Below are 23,846 nucleotides of genomic sequence, written 5' to 3' on the forward strand. Positions count from 1 at the left end.
TACCTCACAGCTACCTGAAGTATCCTAATCCTATGTAACAGTGCAGCCTGCCTTTTAATATTTGGATGCCCATAGCACAAATGATGAAGAAACCTATTCACAGAATTTTTTTTTCTCAGATCATCATGTAAAATTACTACATGTCTTTGTCCCTTTTGAGTACTTATGACCTTAATCTTGAATTCTGCTCTGTCAGTCAAATAAAATCACACATATTTCAAATCCAGTTGGAAAATAAATATGCATAGCACAAAATTGATGTGGGCTTCAATTAATGGAAATTTAACAGAAATCTGGCCAGAGGAACTGCTCACATGAAAGAAAAAACAAGTCAGGACAACTTCCTACTGAACACAACTATCGGTCTCCTTCCCTACTTTGTAAAGTAGAATTAACAAATACAAAACAGAGCCACAGGAATACAGATGAGGCAATAGTCTATATTCCTTTCCACTACAAAGTAGGGTCAATTATTAAGTGTCTCACACCTGAATAAAAATACAGGTTACAATCTAAATTCAATCATGGCAATAAAATACTTTGCATTTTCCAAGTTTGATGGTAATAATATATTTACATTTTTAAAAATAATTTTTGCTAATTTTTTTGTTTTTTAAAAAGACAACATGCTCAAGGGTACACAGAATATGGAAAAAATCATCACTTTGTCTAAGAGATCAAATAGTAGTATAAAACAATCCTCTTTACATATTAAACCCAATCTAAGAATGTATCAGGGAATCTAACATGGTGTTTAGTTCAAAGATGACTTTCAAGTAGTTATTTAGAACACTATGCCTAATGTATCAAGAAGTCAGCACTGCTATCTATATTTTGTAGTTTTTAGTATCTTCTATATCCACCACCACCTCCTCCATATGGATCTCCATAACCTCTTCCACCATAGCCCCCTCTTCCCCCATATCCCCCTCTTCCACCATAATCTCCCCTCCCACCATAATCTCCTCTGCCTTGGAAACCCCCTCCTCTACCACCCCCTCCTCCACCTCCACTCCACCCCCCTCCCCCTCCCCCACCACCTCCCCAACCTCCTCCACCTCCCCAACCACCTCTTCCACCCCCACCACCTCCTCTACCTCCACCTCCACCTCCACCACCCCAACCACCCCTTCCGCCGCCTTCTTGTCTCTTTTGCCAAGGGGGCATTTCAGGGGGTGGTGGTTCAATTTCATTCGGCCGTCCTCCCCTGTCAGGCACCCTTCCCATCAGCACCTGTGTGAAAAAATATTTTCTTTTAGTTTCCATTATTTTAAAGGTTAAAATTTACATAAAGGCTGCAAGAAATATTGAAGTTATTGTTCTAATAGAGAAACAGAAGCCAAATATTTAAGGACATGAAAGTATCAGACATGGCAGTATGAATTAATACTGAAAATATAAAATGTGATGTGTGACAAATCCCCCACAATGTGGTATTATTTTTAAACAATGTAGAGGAATATTTCTGAAACTTAAGGACTTGTTTAAATTTGTTTAGCTTTTTTTTTTTTTGCTTTTTAGGGCCACACCCGCAGCATACGGAAGTTCCCAGGCCAGGGGTCTAATCAGTGCTACAACTGCCAGCCACAGCCACAGCAACATGGGATCCAAGCTACATCTGCAACCTACACCACAGCTCATGGCAATGCCAGATCCCTGACCCACTGAGCGAGGCTAGGGATCGAACCCTCATCCTCATGGATCCTAGTTGGGTTTATTTCCACTGAACCACAATAGGAACTCCTGTTTAGCAAATTTTATAGAAAATGTAGTACCCATCACACTAAGAACTTTTTTTTAGCAAAACACTTTAAATATACACAAACTACATACCCTACATTAATTAACTTCATATCCATTTATAAACAACTCTTTCCTTTCTATTACCATTGGCTTAATTATAGATTATCCAATAAAAGATTGTATTTCTAAGCACATTTTATGTCAATAAAGTATGAAGCATATATAACATGGGTGCAATGAGATCAGAGATTAAATAAAGGCTACATAATCCAAGGTTATCACTGAAAAAAGATACAAGAGTCTCAATGATTCTCTTTTTTATGAGAAACTTAAGCTATTAACTTTCAATGATACTAGGTGCTAAAGACTTGATATACTTCCTTAACTAGGCTTTATACTACTTTGAAGGATAAACCAATGAAGTGTTTGCTTTAAGTCCCCAACCTTCTGTAGAAAGGAGCTACTTTATATGCCCATGAACAGAGGCCAAGAGGAAGCAGAGTTTCCCATTAGTGTGTTTCAGGAAAGAAGGCAAACCAGTAACTGCCTCAACCAAAATGATCTCTGAATCAGTTGTGTTCTACTTCCATTGATTCTCTTATCAAAACCATGTTTTACTACTTCATGTCATAAATGGAAAACAAAAAGCCTAACATCCTCACTATGCGACAAGGTTTGAAGTATGCAAACACTCTTTGAATGTTAGCAATAATGTCTTAACTACCAAATCCAAAAAAAACAGCTTTCCCCGGTTGTTATTCTCATTGGGCTCTCCACCAAACATACTATGTTGGTAGATATACAGGGATGCTCTTCCAAAATCTGATAAAAAGGCTGCCCTCAAATAATCAGACTAAAAATTATAAATAAGAAATGAGATGGGGAGTTCCCGTCATGGCGCAGTGGTTGACGAATCTGACTAGGAACCATGAGGTTGCAGGTTCGGTCCCTGCCCTTGCTCAGTGGGTTAACGATCTGGCGTTGCTGTGAGCTGTGGTGTAGGTCGCAGATGCGGCTCGGATCCTGCGTTGCTGTGGCTCTGGCGTAGGCTGGCAGCTACAGCTCTGATTCGACCCCTAGCCTGGGAACCTCCATATGCCGCAGGAGCGGCCCAAGGAAATGGCAAAAAGACAAAAAAAAAAAAAAAAAAAGAAAGAAAAAGAAAAAAGAAATGAAATGGGAAATATCACTTAAACAAAAAGAACCCTTGATCCAGCAAAACTATCTTATAACCTGATGCAAGTTATTAAGTAACATATTTAAAGACAGAACGCTTTCAGAAGAGAGGAAGCAAATCTAAAATGGAAACAGGAAAGCCCAAACACTGGTGCCTAGCTTAGCGATAATTAACAAATTGACTTTATATGAAACTATCCCTTGATACAGGATACCTTTTTCACTGCATTGAGTAGGAACTGATGCTTTAAAATTACCCAAATCCGGAGTTACCTTCATGGCTCAGTGGTTAACGAACCCGACTAGGATCCATTACGGATGCGGGTTTGATCCCTGGCCTCACTCAGTGGGTTAAAGATCTGGCGTTGCCGTGAGCTGTGGTGTAGGCTGCAGACGCGGCTTGGATCCTGAGTTGCTGTGGCTATGGTGTAGGCTGGCATCTACAGCTCCAGTTTGATCCCTAGCCTGGGAACCTCCATATGCCAAGGGTATGTACCTAAAACAGCCAAAAAAAAAAAGAAAAAAATTTACCCAAATCCCTTACTTTTGTCCCTGTGCTCTTTTGTAGTAAAGTTTGTCATAGTGCTCTAATAAAGAATATATGCTAGTCAAGCTTACATAAACATTCTAAATTAGTTTATTATTGCTGCTGCTGTTGTAAAGTAAAAAATTCAGATTCAGCTTAAAACCAGTCAGACAGGGAGTTCCCGTTCTGGCACACCAAAAACAAATCCAACTAGAATCCATGAGGATGCGGTTTTGATCCCTGGCATCGCGCAGTGGGTCAGGGATCTGGCAATGCCGTGAGCTGCGGTGTGGGTCATAGATGCAGCTAGGATCCCTAGTTGCTGTGGCTGTGGCATAGGCCAGCAGCTGCAGCTCCAATTCAACCCCTAGTCTGGGAACTTCCATATGCTATGACTGAGGCCTTAAAAAAAAGCAAAAAAAAAAGACCAGTCAGAGAAATGGATCTATACTGTGAGCCAAGAAATGAAACCTTCAAAAGACTCCATAACATATGCAAGGTGATTGCTCTAACAGAGCTAGGATGCGAATCCAAACTATATGACTCCAAAGCACATACTCTTCCCTTTACACCAAGGATCTAAGGCACCTGTCAGTACCCAAAATGTTCCTACAGATTTTTACTGACAAAAAATAATTACATTCTTGGAAAGAAGGCAAATAATTCTTGCAAAAGTTACTGATAAAACAGTTATTAATTTCCCTAATTCAGATAAAACTATAGTTTAATTTATGAATACAGAAATTAAAATAAACATGCACACAGAAAACATAATTAATCCTAAATTGACTGAAGCCCCTCCACCATTCTCTCTTTTATAGTATTAGAAAAATGGATTAAAATCCATAAAAACATCAAACAAAGATATTATAAATTCATTCTCTACTGTACTGAAAGAAAAACCAACCTTATTAATGGCACATGCTGTCTTCTCCCGGCTAGAACCACTACTTGTCCTGATGATCTTGGATAGATCTTCTCGGGCAGCAAGTAGATGTGCCAATGTTATTGTTGTCTTGGGTGACAAAGCATAACGCTTTGGCTGATAAATTCTTGCTATGTCATCTGTTTTTACCTATATGACAAAAGTCAGGTAAAAGGGAAACCAAAGAACATTTCAGTGAAAAAGCAATGGCAATCATAATCTTCAGAAAGAAAAAAAGGAGATAAAACACCAGCACAGAAATAGAGAAGAGCAAAACATTTGAAAATCTGATAATCTGTAAGTAGAATGGAAAAAAAAAGGCCAAGAGACACTAAAAGAATACATAACTGCCAGTAACAACTCAAGTAACACAAAAGAGTCCATTCATGTTAACAAAAAGCAAAATATCTAAAAAGAGCTTTACTGAAAATGCATACAGAATCCTTATTAAGAAGAAAAGGGGAGTTCCCATCGTGGCGCAGTGGTTAACAAATCCGACTAGGAACCATGAGGTTGCGGGTTCTGTCCCTGCCCTTGCTCAGTGGGTTAACGATCCAGCGTTGCTGTGAGCTGTGGTGTAGGTTGCAGACGCGGCCCAGCTCGGATCCCACATTGCTGTGGCTCTGGCATAGGCCGGCGGCTACAGCTATGATTAGACCCCTAGCCTGGGAACCTCCATATGCTGTGAGAGTGACCCAAGAAATGGCAAAAAGACAAAAAAAAAAAAAAGAAGAAGAAGAAAAGGCTAGGAAATCTATAGAAACCAAAGGGAAATTTGGATAAATGGAGAAAAATATCAAGTTTCTGGATGGGGACATCGAGTATTGGCAGTTTCCTGATTTACTGGAATCCTCCTGGAACCTTTCCTCCACAAACAGAGGGGGATGTCTAAAGTTAATTTAGAAATGAAATCTGTATGAATGATTAAAATAACTTTTTTGACTGCACCTGTGGTATATGGAAGTTCCCAGGCCAAGAATCAAATCCAAGCCACAGCTGAAGCAATGCCAGATCCTTAACACACCATGCTGGGCCAGGGGTCAAACTTACACCTCAGCAGCATCCTGAGCTGCTGCAGCAATAATGTGGCATCCTTAACCCACTGCGCCTCAGTAGGAATTCCCAATGACTAAAACAACTTTGAAAAAGAAGGTTTACCAGCTATTAATATGTAATATGAAATTATCATCTCTGCCCTACCAACTAACATTCATTGAGTACTCATTAAATGTGCCAAAATACTCATTTAATATCATTTCTTTAATCCTCAAAATATCCGTATAGCATTGTTGTACAGATAATAGTATACTATACTACTTCAGTCTAATTAAATGGGACTTAGAGGGAAAAACAGATGAAACAAAATAGGCAATTGAGATTGAGAGCCTCATAAATGCATGAATGTAAAAACTGATAGAGGCGGTATCAAGGATCAGTGAAAAAAAGGGATAGATTTTTTTTTAATGGTGCTGGAATGTGCTAACAGAATAATAATAGTAATAACAACAATAGTAACAACAGTAATAATAACAATAAGGCACACCATATAACAAAGGTGATTCCAAATACAATAATTTGTTAAAGTTTTAAACTGAAAAACTTATCTATATTATAAAGATTCTGCACATCAAAAAAAAAGACACAAAAATCAAAAGACAACTGGGGAAAATATTTTCAACAAAAAAAGCAACTACCTAACTTCCTTAATGCATAAAAAGCTCAATCAGAAGGAAAACAGGAAGCCCTTAAGGGGAAAAAAAGACAAAACAAAAATAGAAATTTAAAAAAAAGAGGATATTCAAATGACTAATAAACTTATGAAAAAACTCAACTTTACCAATAATGAAAATACATAAATTTAAACAATTTAGTCTTTCTTTAACTATTAGCCATAAAATTGATTAATATTCTGAATATTAAAGAGGCTAAAGTGGAGACAAAATTTCACTATCTGTAGGAGTTTAAATTCATACAAACTTTCTAGAAAACAATTTGGCCATATGAATCAGAGCATTAAGAGTCATAACCTTTGACACAGTAAATTTCCATTTAGGAATCTGCGGTTGTACATCTGCAGACATGGGAGGGCTGATTGTGCTATTACATACATGAAACAACATGAATGAACCCTGAAACCATTATGCTAAGAAGCCAGACATTAAAAAACCACATATTGGGAGTTCCCGTTGTGGCACAGCAGAAACAAATCCAACTAGGAACCATGAGGTTTCGGGTTCGACACCTGGCCTCGCTCAGTAGATTAAGGATCTGGTATTGCCATGAGCTGTGGTGTAGGTTGCAGACACGGCTTGGATCCTGCGTTGCTGTGGCTCTGGCGTAGGCCAGGTTGCTGTGGCTCTGGTGTAGGCCAGCAGCTACAGCTCTGATTAGACCCCTAGCCTGGGAACCTCCATATACCACCGGTGCAGCCCTAAAAAGACAAAAGACAAAAGACAAAAAAAAAACACATATTGTATAATTCCATATGTATATGAAATATCCAGAATAGTCAAATCCAAAGAAACAGAAAGAAGGTTATAGTAGTGAATACCAGAAAAGGGAGGTGAGGGTATTGCAAATGATTGCTAAATAGGTACAGGGTTTTTTTTTTGTTTTTTTTTTGAGTGATGGAAACATTTTGGAATTAGATCACTGTTACCCTGTACAGTGAATATACTAAAGACCACTGAACTGTATACATTAGGATGGTTAATTACATTTCAAAAAATAAATTAATTAAAAATTAATTTTTAAAAGGGTATTGAAATAGAACTTTTAGAGATATGGGACAATAATCACAATATATACAGTAAGAACAATGCAAACTATAAAACTATATTGTCTTATTTCAATACTAGCAATATAACAAAGAAACCAAATTAACCATACTAATAAATACGTATAATCTTTTTGAAGGGCAACTCTACAGGGCACATCAAAAGCATGAAAATACACACTCTTTGATCAAGAAATTTCACTTTTAGGAATACATCGTGGACAGGAACAAAAATTTAGCTGCCAAGGATTTCGTTACAAGGTTAAAGGAGACTAAATGAAATCATCTCAGTGTCAGTCAATAGAGTATATAATAAAATATTCCACAAAGATTTTAAATGCTGTAGAACAGTATTAGTAAGTTATTCAACAATATCAGACACATGAAATAGGGGGGGAATATGATAAAGATATATTAAATTTAATAAGAAAAGAAAACTCAGGGTATAAATGCATATACTCATATAATCAATTGAAAAGGATGGCATGAAAGGTCAAAATCTGACCTATAAATAGTCTTAAAAAAATATTTTTAAAAAATCTTCCAGACTAAAGAAAAAAGAAAACACAACCCCCTTGTTCTAAAACATGATGAAAAAAAAAAAAAAACATGATGAGAAGATAAAATATTAAGACATTTTCTAAAGGCCTATTTTCTCCAAGTCTCTAGGTCTAAGGCTAGTAAAGAGTCAACATGACCATGAGTCCATGCCATTCTGAATGTTCAAAGAAAAGAACATGTTAAAACTCATTTGTTTTGGAACACTGAAAACTTACCTCGAGTTAGTATGTATAGATATTTTTAATACATTACTGTTCACCATTTTCCTATATTCCTAAATTCCTTTTTCTCATTAAAATTCTAACAGATTAAACTGGAGAGCCAACATGTATACAATCTCTATGAAGTTTCCAGAAATCAGTAAAACTGGTACCTCCTACACATCTGAATTCTATTCCCTTTCTTTAGATCAGCAATCATGTCGTCTACTTCTTTGGTAACTTACAACTCTCAGAGCATCTGGGTTTCTTGCATACAACAGACACTCCAATGACATGGACACACAACACACATCTGGAGTTTCTCTCTATCCTCACAGAAGAGAAACAGGTTTTAACCTTCTGAGAAGCTGATACTACAATACTGAAATCTAAAAATGTTCTATACCTAATTACATAGGGTAATGAAATGCTCATCCAGATCAGTACATCACAGTGCTTGACCCATATGAGGTAAATAAACACTTATTGAAAGAAAATAAATGAATGACTGTGCTCAACTCTCCCTTACATCTATTCTATTACTATGCTAAAAAAAATTCTCTGTGAGGAATTTCCCTTATGGTGCAGCAGGTTAAGGATCCCGCACTGCTGCAGCTGTGACATAGGCTACAACTGCAGTGCAGTTTCAATCCCTGGCCCAGGAACTTCCACATGGCTAGAAAAAAAAAAATTGTGAAATATTCTGTGAATTCCAAAAAATTCTGTGAATAATTTTTACCAGCAATCCCGTTCTAATTACTCTTCGATTTTTTGTATCTGCCAGGTATTTGGAAGGTACTCTATGTACAATATATGAAGGAGTATTTCTAGATATATAGATCAAATTAAACACACTAAATTATTTAAAAAAATATATATATACACATATATATATACTACAATAAAGAGAATGGAAAAGAAAGATACAGATTAGAAGGGAACCAGCATCTGAGAAAATGCAGTTGAGAGCCAAAAATAGGGGTTAACTCAGTCTGTTTGTGGAAGAGTCTACTCCCCCAGCCCCTGGTGCCATGCTGCCACTCCTCCTTCCCTGGCCAAAAGAGAAAAGTCCATGGAAAAAAATTAGGCTTCTGATCTTGAAAAAAAAAATGAGCAGCTACAGAGAGAAAGACTTCTACAAGTGAGCATTAGGAATTTCCACAACACAGTAGCCAGCTCCAAAACCTGATATCAACAATCCCGATCAATGACTACAGTTTCCAGTTTTTCAGTGTCTTCTCTTATATATGGACAACCAAGCACCATTATGCATTTGAAGAAAAACAAGAGAGAGATCAAGAAAAATACGCCAAAAATGACTCTGGTTAAGACAGAGGTTTGAAGGCAAAAAAAAAAAAAAAAAATTCTTTTATAAATTTTTTTTTCATCCCCATACCCATTTAGGAAGATAGTGCATCCATAAAACAAACAAACAAAAAAAAAAAACCATGAAAAAGGAAAATTCAAGAAGCAAAAAGATTTTCTATAAATGAAAAAATGGCAAAAACAAAAAACCAATGCCAATCACAAAATGAAATTGAGGACACTTCTGAGTGTGTCAATCTGAAAGAAAAAAGATGGAAAATGAAAAAGAAAATAAAGCAGCTTAAGTGGATCTATCCAGGAGGTCTACTATCTGAATAAGAGAGTTTCAGAAAGAGAAAACAAAAGGAGAAAATAATAAAGAAACATATGAAAGCTAACAGTTTACAGGTTGAAAAGTCCACCTAATGTTTAGTACAATGAATTTAAAAAGACCCATGCTGACATATGCTGTGAAATTTAAGAACTCTGAGGATAGAGAAAAGAGCCCAAAGCTTCCAGGGAAAAATACAAGTCATCCAAAAGGACAGAGAATGGCATCAGGTTTCTCAACAGTGACACTAAATATTAGAAAACAATGAAGCAATGCCTTCAATATTCTTATGAAAAATGTTTTTCACCTAGAATTTTATTTTTACCCAAATCATCAATCAAGTGTGGCAGCAGAATAAACATTTTCAGAATACAAGGATTCCAAAAAAAAATCAATCCTATGTACCCTTTGTTAGGAAATTACTTGTGGATTTACTATGGCAGATTGAGGGAATAAACAATGAAAGAGACAGTAACCGGATCCAGAAAATAGTGGAGGAGCCAAGGATAGCTATGCAAACAGCCCAAATTGCAAAAGGAGGATACGAGCTTTTTAACAGAGAAAGTATACAGAAAAGAGGACTTACTAGAATACTTTATTTTTTTCCAAGTATATTTAAAAAGAAAAAAAAAAGAGAGAGAGAGAAAAGCAATAGCATATGATAAAGAAATACAAGGCGGGAAAAAATAAAATCCAATTAGAAAGAAAATAAGACATCTGGTTAAGTAGAATGGCTCTACAGAGATATCCACATCCTAATCCCTGGAACCTGTGAATATGTTACCTTGCAGATACAGATCCAAGTTAAGGACCTTGAGATGGATTTTAAGAGGGCCGAATGCGGGCCCATTTGTTCAGGCATCATTACTACTTGTACCTATTCCTAAATCCTTCTTTCTTGACAAGTTGCTCACTATAATCTAACTCATTACCACATATGATGCCTTCTTTTATGTATATCCTTGCATAAATCATAACATCTATGAGTTTTAAATAAATGTGAAAAATCTGGGAAAAAATTAAGACATTTGCAAACAAAATTTATACAGGGCTAGAATCATTAATCATTATTTAAGACCAGTAGTTGGCCTGGGCAGGTGCTTTAGCTGGAGTGGTAAGTACACATGTGGCAGAGACACATAACACCAGGCAAGACAGCCTGAAGAGCTGTCAAAGAGTACCACCTATAGGACACAGATGGGAGAACAGCCTTACCTTTGCTCTATCAGACCAACCAAAGGACTGCACTGTTACATCTAATCGTTTCATCAACATCCGCCGGCGGCACTCATATTCACAGGAAAGAGCATCATTAATTCTTTCCAGTTGTTCCTAAAGAATGTGGAAATAAAAGTCATAATATTTAGACTCATTATGCACAGAAAAGAAATTTGAAAGTTGTGGTCAATACTTTGAACTAATTCAAAAGATTGTACTTGATAGTCATCCCTAAAACTCAACAGTAAATTATTTAAATAATAAAGATATTTGATAGAACATTTATGATATTCAGAGAGTATTAAACATACAAATTAAACTCTACAACTGGTAGAGTTTACCTCATCTTCAATTAAACGTGTTAATTTAAGAAAAATGTCTACCTGCAAAGCAGTCTGGACCAACAAGGAAAGAAAATGCCAACAACTTCTTGTTGGCATTGAGTTACTATACTTTTCAAATTACAACTATGCTAATATATTAGGCACCATAAATACTTTTAGCCAGGTATTTTTTTAAACTATTAACCTGAAGAAATGTTAGGACCTATTGCTCTAGAATATTAACCCATTTGAATTCTCCAAAATACTAAATGCATGTCACACATTGTAAATCTAAATGTCCATTTATAAAATTAAATCATATTCACTAATTAAATAACACTAATAAAAAAAAAAAGGTGGGGGTGGCTTACCGCCTGTTCCAGGTTTAAATCAATTTTCAACAGTGGTTTTCCCACGTGATTCTTCTGGACTTTTGAGAGAATATCTTTCACCTAAAAATAAATATAAAAGATTGTGAAAATGCATATCCCTAATATAAAACAATCTTATTCTTACTTAAAATGTTACAAACGCTAGAGAATTAACAAAATGTTAAAGAGGAATAATTAAAATATACCTTCACATACAAGGAAGGAATATCACTACAATGCAGTGTATCTTTCTCAAAGAAGCATTAGTGGAGTTCCCATCATGGCTCAGTGGTTAATGAACCCAACTAGTATTCATGAGGATGTGGGCTCGATCCCTGGCTTCACTCAGTGGGTTAAGGATCCAGCGCTGCCATGAGCTGTGGTGTAGGTCACAGACATGGCTCGGATATGGCGTTGCTGTGGCATAGGCCGGGGGCTACAGCTTTGATTCGAACCCTAACGTGGGAACTTACATATGTCACAGCCAAAAAAAAAAAAAATAGCAATCAAAGAAGCATTAGTTACATTAATTGAAGTTATAACACATCTTTTCCAGAGTAAGAAATAATGTACATGGACAACTAAAGTAGTAGCTACGAAAAGGTTTTATTATGAGAATCTCTGTTTTACATGAAATAATTTTGGAGTTTCTTCTTAAGATAGCACTCTCTTATATCCTTATGCATTCTCAAAGGGCATACTAAAACCTTGCTGAGTACACTGGTTTTACTCAAATATTTGGTACACATTCCATTGTCTGCCAGACAACACAGGAGAGCAAGCCTTCTCAATCAGTCACCATATACACATTTCACTACTTTTGCCAAACCACTGATTTGAATTACTTGAAACATTTTTATTTTGGTGAACTAGATTTAGTCATTCACCTTTGCTTTAGCAATATCAGAGGTCATTCATACAGAATGAAATATTTACAGGAGTTCCCATCGTGGCGCAGTGGTTAACAAATCCAACTAGGAACCATGAGGTTGCAGGTTCGATCCCTGGCCTTGCTCAGTTGGTTAAGGATCCGGCGTTGCTGTGAGCTGTGGTGTAGGTCACAGACGCGGCTCGGATCCCATGATGCTGTGGCTGTGGTGTAGGCCGGTGGCTACAGCTCTGATTCAACCCTAGCCAGGGAACCTCCACAGGCCTCAGGAAGCAGCCCTAGAAAAGGCAAAAAGACCAAAATAAAATAAAATAAAAAATAAAAAGAATGAAATATTTACAGCTGCTTTGTTATAACTGGAAAAAACAGGAGTTGTTCAGAGTTTGAGGAGGATGAAGCTTATTTAATGTTGGGGGACCTCTTTAAGGTAATTAAAAATTATGAACACAAAATTAGCATGGAAACTGTTGGTAGTAATGGGAAGTGACTGTAAATGGGCAAATGGTTTCTTTTCAGAGTGATGAAAATGTTCTAAAATTTTGATGATGGTTGTACTCTGTAAATATATATTCACCAAATCACACACTTAAATAGGTGAATTCTGTGGCATGTAAATTGTGACAGAGAAAGTTGTTTTTGAAAAATTAACTTAGAAAGAACTTGAGCACAAAAGCTTTATTAGCTTCGCAGTAAATCTACAACTACAACAATGATTAGTGTTACAATTTTTACAGACTATAAAGAATCATTAACTTATTTTCTTAAAATATACCATTTTTGTAGATTCCTCACTATTGTAAATGCCTTTGACTCTGATTATATTATTTCGTATACCACTAAAAGCTTTAATCATAACTCCATTCTCAAGAGGGATTCTAAATGCATGCTCATGGTTTCTTACCTGTAATCATGTTCCCAGTATTTCAACATGAGATAATGCTTTTAATAAGTTTCAGAATTACTTGTGATAGAGAGGGAGTTAAGAGCAGACTCTGGAGGTTGATGGCCTGGGTTCAAAACTCAGACCTGCCACTACTATTTAGAAACCTGTTTGTCTAATTTATTAAATCTTTCAGTACCTCAGTTTCTTCAAATGGCTACCGTAAATAATAATACTACCTACTTCACTATAAGTGATGTGAGAATTCATTAAGTTATATACATATTCACCTTTAGCACAGCATATGCTATATATGTTCACTGTTAATTATCTCTATAATTACTTTAGATTCGCATCCAAACAGCTTCAAGCTACAAGATAATGGATAATGATAAATTTCCTCCCAAATAGTGACAAAGTATCTTCTGGACACACCACACATAGAGGAAAGAAAATATGGCAATTTTTGCTATAGACAGGAACTGAATACAGCAGGACATCCTTTTAGCTAAATATTTAGCTACAATGGCCATAGTAACCACTACCTTATAATTAGCCTGCCAGCATTTGAACACAGGCATTTCAGCCTGCTTTAAATAGGGAGAAAAGGCTTGGGGATATTTTTAATACTAACTGGAACACATAAAAGGGAAAGGGCTCTTTGTGATCAATATGTGGAAGAATTGGGAGATCAGGAAGAGTCTAGAAATCTGTCTCAATTTGAAATAGTCCCAGATATTTTAGCCAAGCCCAGATTATTCTTAATCCAGAGGAACAAATTCTGAAGAGTAGTTTATTAACTTTAGAACAATGTTTTTAAGCTGTGATTCACAGGCTTATTCTCTGGTTTGCAAGTTCTGAGAAAAAAAATTTTTAATATTGCGTTTTCATCTTAAATACACTAAAATTCTATTACATTCATTAAAACAAGTCTATTTTTCAGTCATAAATTATCAATGCAAAAGAGTACTTTATTGAAAAATTTAGTTTAGGGAGTTCCCTTCATGACTCAGTGGTTAACAAACCCAGCAAGGATCCATGAGGTTGTGGGTTCGATCCCTGGCCTCGCTTAGTGGATTAAAGATCTGGCATTGCTGGGGCTGTGGTGTAGGTCAGCAGCTGTAGCTCTGATTTGACCCCTAGCCTGGGAACCTGCATATGCCACAGGTATGGCCCTGAAAAGCACACACACACACACACACACACAAAAAGTTTAAAATGGCATGTCTAAAAGCAGATTTTTGTACTTATTCTTGAAACTGGGAATTTTCTTTTCCTTTAAAAATGAATCCTATATTATTTCCCTAAAGGACTAAATAAAAACCTAGGAACTAGGCCAGAATTTTACCTTCGAGAATAGCGTTCTCTCTAATTTATGGCTTGACTGGGAACAAGCATAGTTTAATAACTGAAAAAAAAAAATCAAAAAGCTGGAATTTGTAGTCGTTTTTAACCACCCATCAGGGTACACATTCATTTGTTCACTACACAACAAACGCTAAACTTATCTACCAGAAACTGTGGATTTCTTTGCTCACTGCCAAAGACAACCATATTTCAATTCTATTAACAACATCCATTAAAAGAAATTTAGTTATCCTTTGACTCTGTAAGGTAACTCTACTTCTCTCATTATACTGTACTACAACCTTTTTTTAAAAAGGGACCTTAAGTTTGCAAAATGATTTCTATAAGGGCAAACTTTCACAAAGCCTAGCATTCATTCATTAAGATCTGACTCCTGAATATCACCTATAGACAAATTGGGTCATACGCAAATTAACTCCAAATTAAAAATTTAGTTTATATGAAGATAAACTTCTTAGAATATATATCTTGTACTTAAAGGAAATACAGTTGATCCTTGAGCAACATGGGTTTGAACTGTGCTGGTCCACTTACACATGAATTATTTTCACTATATAAAATTGTAGTACTACCTGACCCACAGGTGGTTGAATTTATAGATACGAACTATGGATTTAGATGGCCAAATGTGAAGTTGTATGTAGATTACTGACTTTGCAGAGGGTCAGCACCCCTGACCCCCACATTGTTCAAGGATCAATTGTATTTTCATTTTTATACAATTACATGTTAGCATTTAGTTGAATTTGGAGGGAAAGGAAAAATAAAACAAATACAATACCTTTGATTCCACTTGGCTTAGCATAAGTGGAATGTCAGAAGTTGTTGACTTGGGAACACCAAGGGTATCACAGATAGCTTGAACTTCCTGATAAATTTCACTATTTTTATCTAATTGAGAATTTTTGCATTTCTTGTTCTGTATTATCTGCAAAGCTTGAAGCTCTGTACTTAAAAATACTATGAGAAAAGGGAAAAACAAATAATGTTAAAAAATAATGTTAAAAAATGTACAAGAACACCTTTAAAATCACACCTCTGGATATACATTCAAAGGAGCTAAAATCATATGTCATAATGTCATAATGTATGCAAATGTCAAATCAATATATGGTACACCTTGAAAATAACATAATATTTTATATGAATCATATTTCAATTTTAAAAGACAGTAAAAAATACCATTTTGGAAAGCAAAAAGTTAAATTATTATAGTCTTTTTAAATTAACTTTCAAAACAGTACAGTTAAAATATTTCAACTTTGTTTTTAATTATATACACACAATTTAACACAACAGTTTCAACTTCAGCTGAGCAGAAAAAAATATCTGAGAAACTATTTAAAGGTACAAGTACCAGGTACCCCTGTCAAAGATTCTGAACCAGTAGTTCTAAAGAAGGATTTAGGTATCTGTGTGGTTTTAGCCCCAAGGTGATGCTCATGGGCAGGCAGGATTGAGAGCCACTATTTTAAGATTTTATTTCATGTAATCTACACAAGATAATCTAAAGAACCCACAAGAAAACCAGTATGTACTAAACCTTGCTTATGAGAACTATGCCAAGGTCCCTCTGCTTTTAAAATTTCATTAGAACAGATAACTAGTTCTTCAAAAATTTATATTTTTAGGGGGAGTTCCTGCTGTGATGCAGTGGGTTAAGAATCTGGTGTTCTCTCTGTGGCAGCATGGGTTTGATCCCTAGCCCAGCACAGTGGGTTAAGGATCCAGCATTGCTGCAGCTGTGGCATAAATCAGAGTTGTGGCTCAGATTCAACCCTGGCCTGGGAATTTCCATATGCCACGAGTGCAGCCAAAAAATTTTAAAATAAAAAGCCTCTCCATATAAGGAATTTGGCCCTTTTTACTTTATATATGTTGCACACAATTCTAAGAACATCAAGAAGTTTACTGTATCAGTATGTTTTAAATTATTTTTAATGTCCGCACCCACGGCTTACGAAGTTCCAGGCCAGAGAACCAAATCCGAGCTGTGAGCTACACTGCAGCTGTGGATCCTTTCACCCACTGCAATACAGTGGGGATCAAACCCACACCTCCACAGTGACCTGAGTTGCTGCTGTCAGATTCTTAACCCACTATGCCACAACAGGAACTCCTATATCAGTATGTTTTAAAGGTAGTCAAACTAAAGATAAAGATGAAATCGATGCTAGGAAGACAGTAAATCAGTATAACCTTTCCAGAGCAAAATATGGCAATATGTATCTAGACCAGAGATTTTTTTAAATGTTCATAATCTTTGTCTAAGGAAAAGTAACCAAAAATATGAAAAAATTAATTTAAAATAGAAAAAATCCAAATACCTCCAAATCTGAAATCTACTAAATAAAATTGTCCATAGCATAGAATGTTCTGTAGCCAATTTAAGTTATTTTTTCAAAAAATACTAAGCGATGAGAAATGCTCACAATACATTAAATGAAGAGGAGGAAGGAAGGGCAGGAACTGCATCTGCAACAGGTCTCAATCTTTTTAAGTGTGTATATATACAAAAAAAAGGAAAAGGAAATACACCAAAAAGTTATTCATTATCCTCAGAAGAGTGAAATTATAAATGATTTTCTTCTTTACATATTTATCTACTTTGTAAGATTTCTATGATGAGCATGTAATTTTTCAACATGTGACATATAATTTACCATTCTAACTATTTTTAAGTGTACAGTGGCCTTAAGTACATTCACATGGGTATAACCATCACAATCATCCATCTCCAGAATTTTTTTATCCTCTCCAACTGAAACTCTACCCATTTAACACTAATTCCCCATTTCACCCTGTCTCTTGAGCATGCATTTTCATGATCAGATAAAACTATACCAACTTCTCTTATATCTCTTTACTTTTACTTGGACCAGAAACATATTACTATTATTGCTGAGCTTCTTAGAAGCTAAGGTAAAAAAGGGAAACATGATTTATATAGTTCTCATTGACTAACATACAGAGTATGCAAGTTCCTCATGGCCAGTGCTTGTTAGCTTCTTTTTTCATCCCAGTACACTTAAGGGTTACTGTGACCTCCCATTAATAACAATGGTTTGTTAAATCAGTGACTCACACTGAATGGGTGTAATACAAGGAAAAAATGTAAAAAGTGGAAGGGCACATAATTTGTACCCACCCCCACCCTCCCTGCCAACACATACAAAGTAATTCAAATGTCAACACTTCTATCACCACCACTAGTTAAACATATACACATGATTTCTGCTGTAATAAAACTAACATTTTAATACTAGAGCACAGAAGGAATATATGACATGCATCTTTTTATAAATGGTACAGCCTAAAAGTAGAAATCTTCAATAATAGAAGATGTTAGAAAATTCCTTCAAGTGGTCACTGTAGAATCTATGAAATAGTGTAAAATTAACTGAATTAAAAAAATAATTTAAGAGACTCAACACAATTAAATGGATCTGTTATTTACAGTCATTGTTTTAGGGTAATCTCCACTTTGAGTTCACCCCTGACAAAAACAGGTCACGCTCACTAGAATTTAAGTGGCCCTAGGCCACAATTTTTTTTTTATTTAGCTGATATATCCGTAATGCCTAGAGCAGTTTTTTGTAAAGCAGCAGATGAATAATAAATATTTTTGAACCAAATATCATTCCATGCCTATCATCTAATAATATGCTTTGCAGCCTAGTTTCACAGAGCTTTAAGCCCTATTTAGGGCTTTGGAGATGACTACTTCAGTCAACTAGTCACAAATGTAAAGAGATGAATTAAGTAAAGGAAAACTTAATAAAGTATTATATAAGTCACAAACACAGGACATCCTATATTGGCCAAATAAATCATAACTGTTAGAAATCTTAGAGAATACATAAGAAGAATACTACATTTATATAAATACCTGAGTCAGTTTCATATTTTAAGACAAATATTAAAAACTTTCAAATACACAAAATGTCTAATGCTTCAATAACTATAAAGTTCATAAATCTTGACTTGAAAATAACAAAAGCCAGATCAAATACATGAATGTAAATGTTCAAAGAAATACAACTTACGTAGAAGTTTCAAACAGTCATCCTTCTTTTTTAAACGGTCTTTAATATCTCCTGATATGAGTACAGAATATGGACACACCATTTCCTTTAAAAAACCACTTATCTCAAGCTGGAAGCTTTCTAGATCATCTCTCCCTTTAAAATAGAAAAAGCATAAAACATTTACTGAATATTTGCCATATAATCTGATACTATCAAATCTACTAGTTGATTTTAATTTCACATTCAATTCTGAATTTTCACTTTGACTTTAAATCCTTACATGTATGACTCCAAAAGCTTAGGTAAAAGTAACCAAACATATTTCTACTACATATAGAAAGTAACTCTCAAGTTCAAGAACATAACCATCTAATCATGAGATTATAAATATTTGCTTTTTGTTTTTTGGTTTTTTTTTTGGCTGCACCCTTGGCATGTGGAAGTTCCCAGGCCAGGGATTAAACCCATGCCACAGCAGCAACCCAAGCCCCTGCAGTGACAACACTGGATCCTTAACTACTGCACCATAGAAGAACTCCAGTATTTTTATGTTTAATTCTCTGATAAGTATCTTCCAATGGGCTTTCAGTAAAAACAGGTAAGAGGCAATATTTATTACTAAAATATTAAAAGCATTATTATGGCTATAATAATTAATTGGCTTCAGAGCAAATAACCCATTTCTATAGTATTTCTGTGGATACAGATAATAAATGCAAAGATCTAATTAAGCCTTAGGGTTTATTTTTCTTTCATAATCTAAGTATGTGGGAACTTTGTCAAATGTTCTGAATTCAGCTTATTTTACTTGGCTTCAAGTGAATTCTATTAGATTTGGCAAGGAAAAAAACAATTTAAAAGTAAGGATATTTTCAGAAGAGAAGGCTACTTTGTCTCCTAGCAAATACCCAATAAATTTTCATTTTTCATTTTATTACACTGTCTGAAATACTGCCAATCAAAGACCCACAAAAACTCCAGCAGCCAAGATAGTAATAAATTAAAACTTTAGGGGACGAATGGGGTGCTTGGGGTTAACAGATACAAACTATTGCCTTTGGAGTGGATTAGCAATGAGATACTGCTGTGCAGCACTGGGAACTATGTCTAGTCACTTATGATGGAGAATGATAATGTGCGAAAATATAATGTGTACGTGTATGTGTAACTGGGTCACCATGATGTACAGTAGGAAAAAAATTGTATTGGGGAAATAACTGTTAAAAAAATAACAAAAAAAAATAAAATAAAAAACTTTAGGGGAAAAAAGGAACAAACCTTAATTCAAAATAACTAGGATTCAAAAATTAAACTTTTTAAAAACCAAACTCAGACTCTTCTTCTACGCTCAAGACAGCAGATAAACAGTACCTGTTTATAATTTTGTAAAAATTTAAGAAACAATTTTGAATTAATCAATATAAAATTTAATCCAAAGATATTTAAATCACATACTGAAGTTCTTCATATTAAGGCTTTTTCTTTGTACAGTGAGCACCTTATAGATACAACTATAAATTATAACAGATTTCATTTTACTAGTAAAGCAAATAAAACTCAATGGCAATACCAGCTGAAGTGATACTTTCTTCCAAGTTGCACAATGATTTTATCTGAGAGCCTAACCAAACACAGAGCTCTGAAAACTCAGGTGAAGCAAGTCCACCCTCTGCTGCCTTGATAAGGGCTTGCTCTTCTAACAGTGGTCCCTTGTACCTAGAAAGGAAGACATAAAAAGATTAAAACAAATAAACAAAACCCTAATACACCTAATACTTTTTAATCAAGGTCTGCTGCATGTCTTTGTAAATAAAGTTTTACTGGAACACAGCCAATGTATCCATTTACAGACCTACTCCGGCTGCTTTCAAGTATTTGTGACAGAGCTAGCATGACCACTAAAGCCTAAAATTTTTACTATCTAGTCTCTTATGGAAATAGTTTGCTGATTCTTGCTCTATATATTTAACATTTGACTTTTTCTCTGTTTTAAAAAAATTTTAGTAAAATTATCAACCAATTTTTAAGATAAATATTACTTATAAAGTCAAATACAGCCTAATAACTACACTAGCTACAAGAATAAAAAAAAAAAAGAAATATAGCCAAAAAAGAATGGATGCAAATTTTAAATTTAAAAAATTAAAGCTGCAAAGGACCTATGAGATTTTCTCTTTATTTATTTATTTTTGTGAAGGCTGCACCGCAGCAAATGGAAGTTCCCAGACTAGGTGTCAAATTGAAGCTGCAGCTGTCAGCCTACGCCACAACCAGGGCAATGCCAGATCCAAGACACATCTACAACCCACACCACAGCTTGCGGCAATGCCAGGACCCTTAACCCACTGAGCAAGGCCAGGGATTAAACCTGCATTCTCAAAGATACTGGTCATGTTCTTAATCGGCTGAGCCACAAGAACTCCCGAGATTATTTTAAACTTAACAATTTCTTTTATAATTCTGCACTTTTAAATATTGCTACAGGAGTTCCCGTTATGGCCCAGCTGGTTAAGAACCGAACACAGTGTCCCTGAGAACTCAGGCTAGATCCCTGGCCTCATTCAGTGGGTTTAAGGATCTGGTGTAGTAACAAGCTTTGGGGTAGGCCACAAACGTGGCTAGGATCTGGTGTTGCCATGACTGTGGTGTAGGCCTGCAGCTGCAGCTCCAAATTGACTCTCAGCCTGAGGAATTCCATATGCCAAAGGTGCAGCCATAAAAATAAAAAAAACAAAAATAAACATTGCTACAAAGTGTATTTGAATAAACCTTAAATTTTCAAACTATTTTTATGTATTATTATTTATTTATTATTTTATGTATTATTATTTTAACTGCATCTGATACCAGATTTCTACCTTTATTGTTCTTTTGCTACTGACCTTTCTTTTTCACATTATAAACTTGTAAGTCTTAGCACATTTAATGTGTTTTACTCCATTGCAGTTATTTTTCTTTTGATACTCAAACTCTCCTATCTCTGATTAGTGGGAGCCCGTTCACGCTAGTCAATGAGTCCTGTGACTTGTCCCTAGTATTCTCTGAATATTTTCCTTGCTCCCTGTGACAAGAAGTTCCTGCCCTATACCTATAATCAGCCATCTCTCCAAGAGGCCGCACTTCTTTTCAGTGGTATTTAGAGTACACTGTCTGGTCCTAAACATTAGCGACTTACCTTCTTAAGAGAAATGAGTTCCCATCGTGGCTCAGCAGTAATGAAGCCAACCAGTATCCATGAGGACACGGGTTCAATCCCTGGCATCGCTCAGTGGGTTAAGGATCCAGCATTGCCACGAGCTGTAGTGTAGGTTGCAGACATGGCTTGGATCTGGCCTTGCTGTGGCTGTGGTGTAAGGCAACGGCTGCAGCTCCAATTCAGCCCCTAGCCTGGGAACTTCCATATGTGGCAGGTTAGGCACTAAAAAGCCCAAAAGAAAGAAAAAAAGAGAGCGAGCAATTACATTAGGAGTTTACATTGGTATTTCCAATTCAAATTTAGAATTGCAGAATTTTTACCTATATAGTTTTAAATTTTTAGCTATTTTCTCTTAAAGAAAATTCTGGTTTCTTATCACATTTACATAATCCCAGTAAATATAAAAATAAATTACATATAGTTTTCGGATAGAAAAACCAGCACTATTTTTAACAATAAAAATCAGTAAAAACAATTTATATTTTTATCTTTAGAATATATTCTAGGAAGGATGTATAGAAAAAGAATTCCTTTCCATGATTAAACCTCTTACTCAATATAACAGACATTTTTTCATTTTGCTTTTAATTTTTAGGGGATTTGTCTCTCTTTTTTGTTTTGATTTTTTATTTAATTTTTTTATAATTAGTAAAACATTTATATGGTTGCAAAGTGTAATTTACAAAACAAAGTACTTTCAGACAAATCTAACTTGAAATCTTTTTTTTACACCATCAGATCAGTAGAATTTCTTTTTTTTCAAGTTTTTATTTATTTATTTATTTATTTTTATTTCCCCAGTACATTATATTTTTTTCTACTGTATGGCATGGTGCCACAGAAAACAAAATCACAGACTTGGAGAATAGCTTGCAATCTTAATACTGTTCCCTCTATTCTGTTCCCTCCCTCCCTCATAGGAAACTGTATTTATTAGTTTGGGGCTGTCATCCCATAATGTTTTTTTGATTTGTTTTATTTTGTTTTTTGTCTTTTTGCCATTTTTTGGGCCACTCCCACGGCATATGGAGGTTCCCAGGCTAGGGGTCCAATCGGAGCTATAGCTGCCAGCCTACACCAGAGCCACAGCAACGCGGGATCCAAGACGTGTCTGCGACCTACACCACAGCTCACGGCAATGCCGGATCGTCAACCCACTGAGCCAAGGCAGGGATTGAACCCGAAACCTCATGGTTCCTAGTCAGATTCATTAACCACTGCGCCATGACGGGAACTCCCCATAATGTTTTTAATATAAATATAGGAGTTCCCATCATAGTTCAGCAGTAATGAGCCCAACTAGTATCCATGAGGATGCAGGTTCAATCCCTGGCACTCAGTGGGTTAAGGAACCAGTGTTGCTGTGAGCTTGTGGAGTAGGTCACAGACATGGCTCAAATCCCATAATATGGTGTAGGCCAGCAGCTACAGCTCCAATTTGACCCCTAGCCTGGGAACTTCCATATGCCACAGGTGTGACCCTAAAACAACAAAAAAATATGTGTGTGTATATGTATGTATAAACATATAAACAAATACATATTTAAAAACAATGTTTTTATTTTGTTTTTCTTTTTTTAGGGCCACACCCCTGGCAAATGGAAGTTCCCAAGCTAGGGGTTGAATCAGAGCTACAGCTGCTGTTCTACATAGCCACAGGAATAGCCACAGGAATGCAAGATCCAAGCCATGTCTGCAACCTACACAGCCCACAGCAACACCAGATCATCAACCCACTGAGTGAAGCCAGGGATCAAACCTGTGTCCTCATGAATACTAGTCAGGTTTGCTACTGCTGAGCCACAACAGGAACTCCAGCAATGTTTTTACATATAAAGACACTTTAGATAAAAAGTAGCCACTTTCTACTATTCTAGTCCTTGCTTTAAGCACATATACTCACAAACATTATCTATATAGAGACCTATAGAGATACTATTCAGTCATTTTTATAGTCGTTTAGTACTTCACTGTCTGAACGTACCACATTTTATTTGCTATACCTCTACTGAAGGACATTTTGGTTTTTG

The 23,846-nt window shown here is 35.7% G+C and overlaps 1 protein-coding gene across 1 annotated transcript in view; it reads right to left on the reverse strand.

Annotated features, from left to right (window-relative positions):
• Nucleotides 1–255: 255 nt before the first annotated feature.
• FAM98B (family with sequence similarity 98 member B) overlaps nt 256–23,846 on the reverse strand; it is a 29,338-nt gene continuing 5,747 nt past the window's right edge. Inside the window, exons 2-8 of the mRNA XM_047766761.1 lie at nt 20,191–20,336; nt 18,639–18,773; nt 15,374–15,552; nt 11,456–11,536; nt 10,759–10,875; nt 4,353–4,520; nt 256–1,233 (exon numbers count right to left, since the gene is read on the reverse strand). Of these exons, the coding sequence (XP_047622717.1) occupies nt 844–1,233; nt 4,353–4,520; nt 10,759–10,875; nt 11,456–11,536; nt 15,374–15,552; nt 18,639–18,773; nt 20,191–20,336 (1,216 nt within the window). The 3' untranslated portion in view covers nt 256–843. The remainder of the gene's footprint in view (nt 1,234–4,352; nt 4,521–10,758; nt 10,876–11,455; nt 11,537–15,373; nt 15,553–18,638; nt 18,774–20,190; nt 20,337–23,846) is intronic.

This window comes from Phacochoerus africanus, chromosome 2, assembly GCF_016906955.1.
Source record: "Phacochoerus africanus isolate WHEZ1 chromosome 2, ROS_Pafr_v1, whole genome shotgun sequence".
In the NCBI taxonomy this organism is placed as follows: domain Eukaryota; kingdom Metazoa; phylum Chordata; class Mammalia; order Artiodactyla; family Suidae; genus Phacochoerus; species Phacochoerus africanus.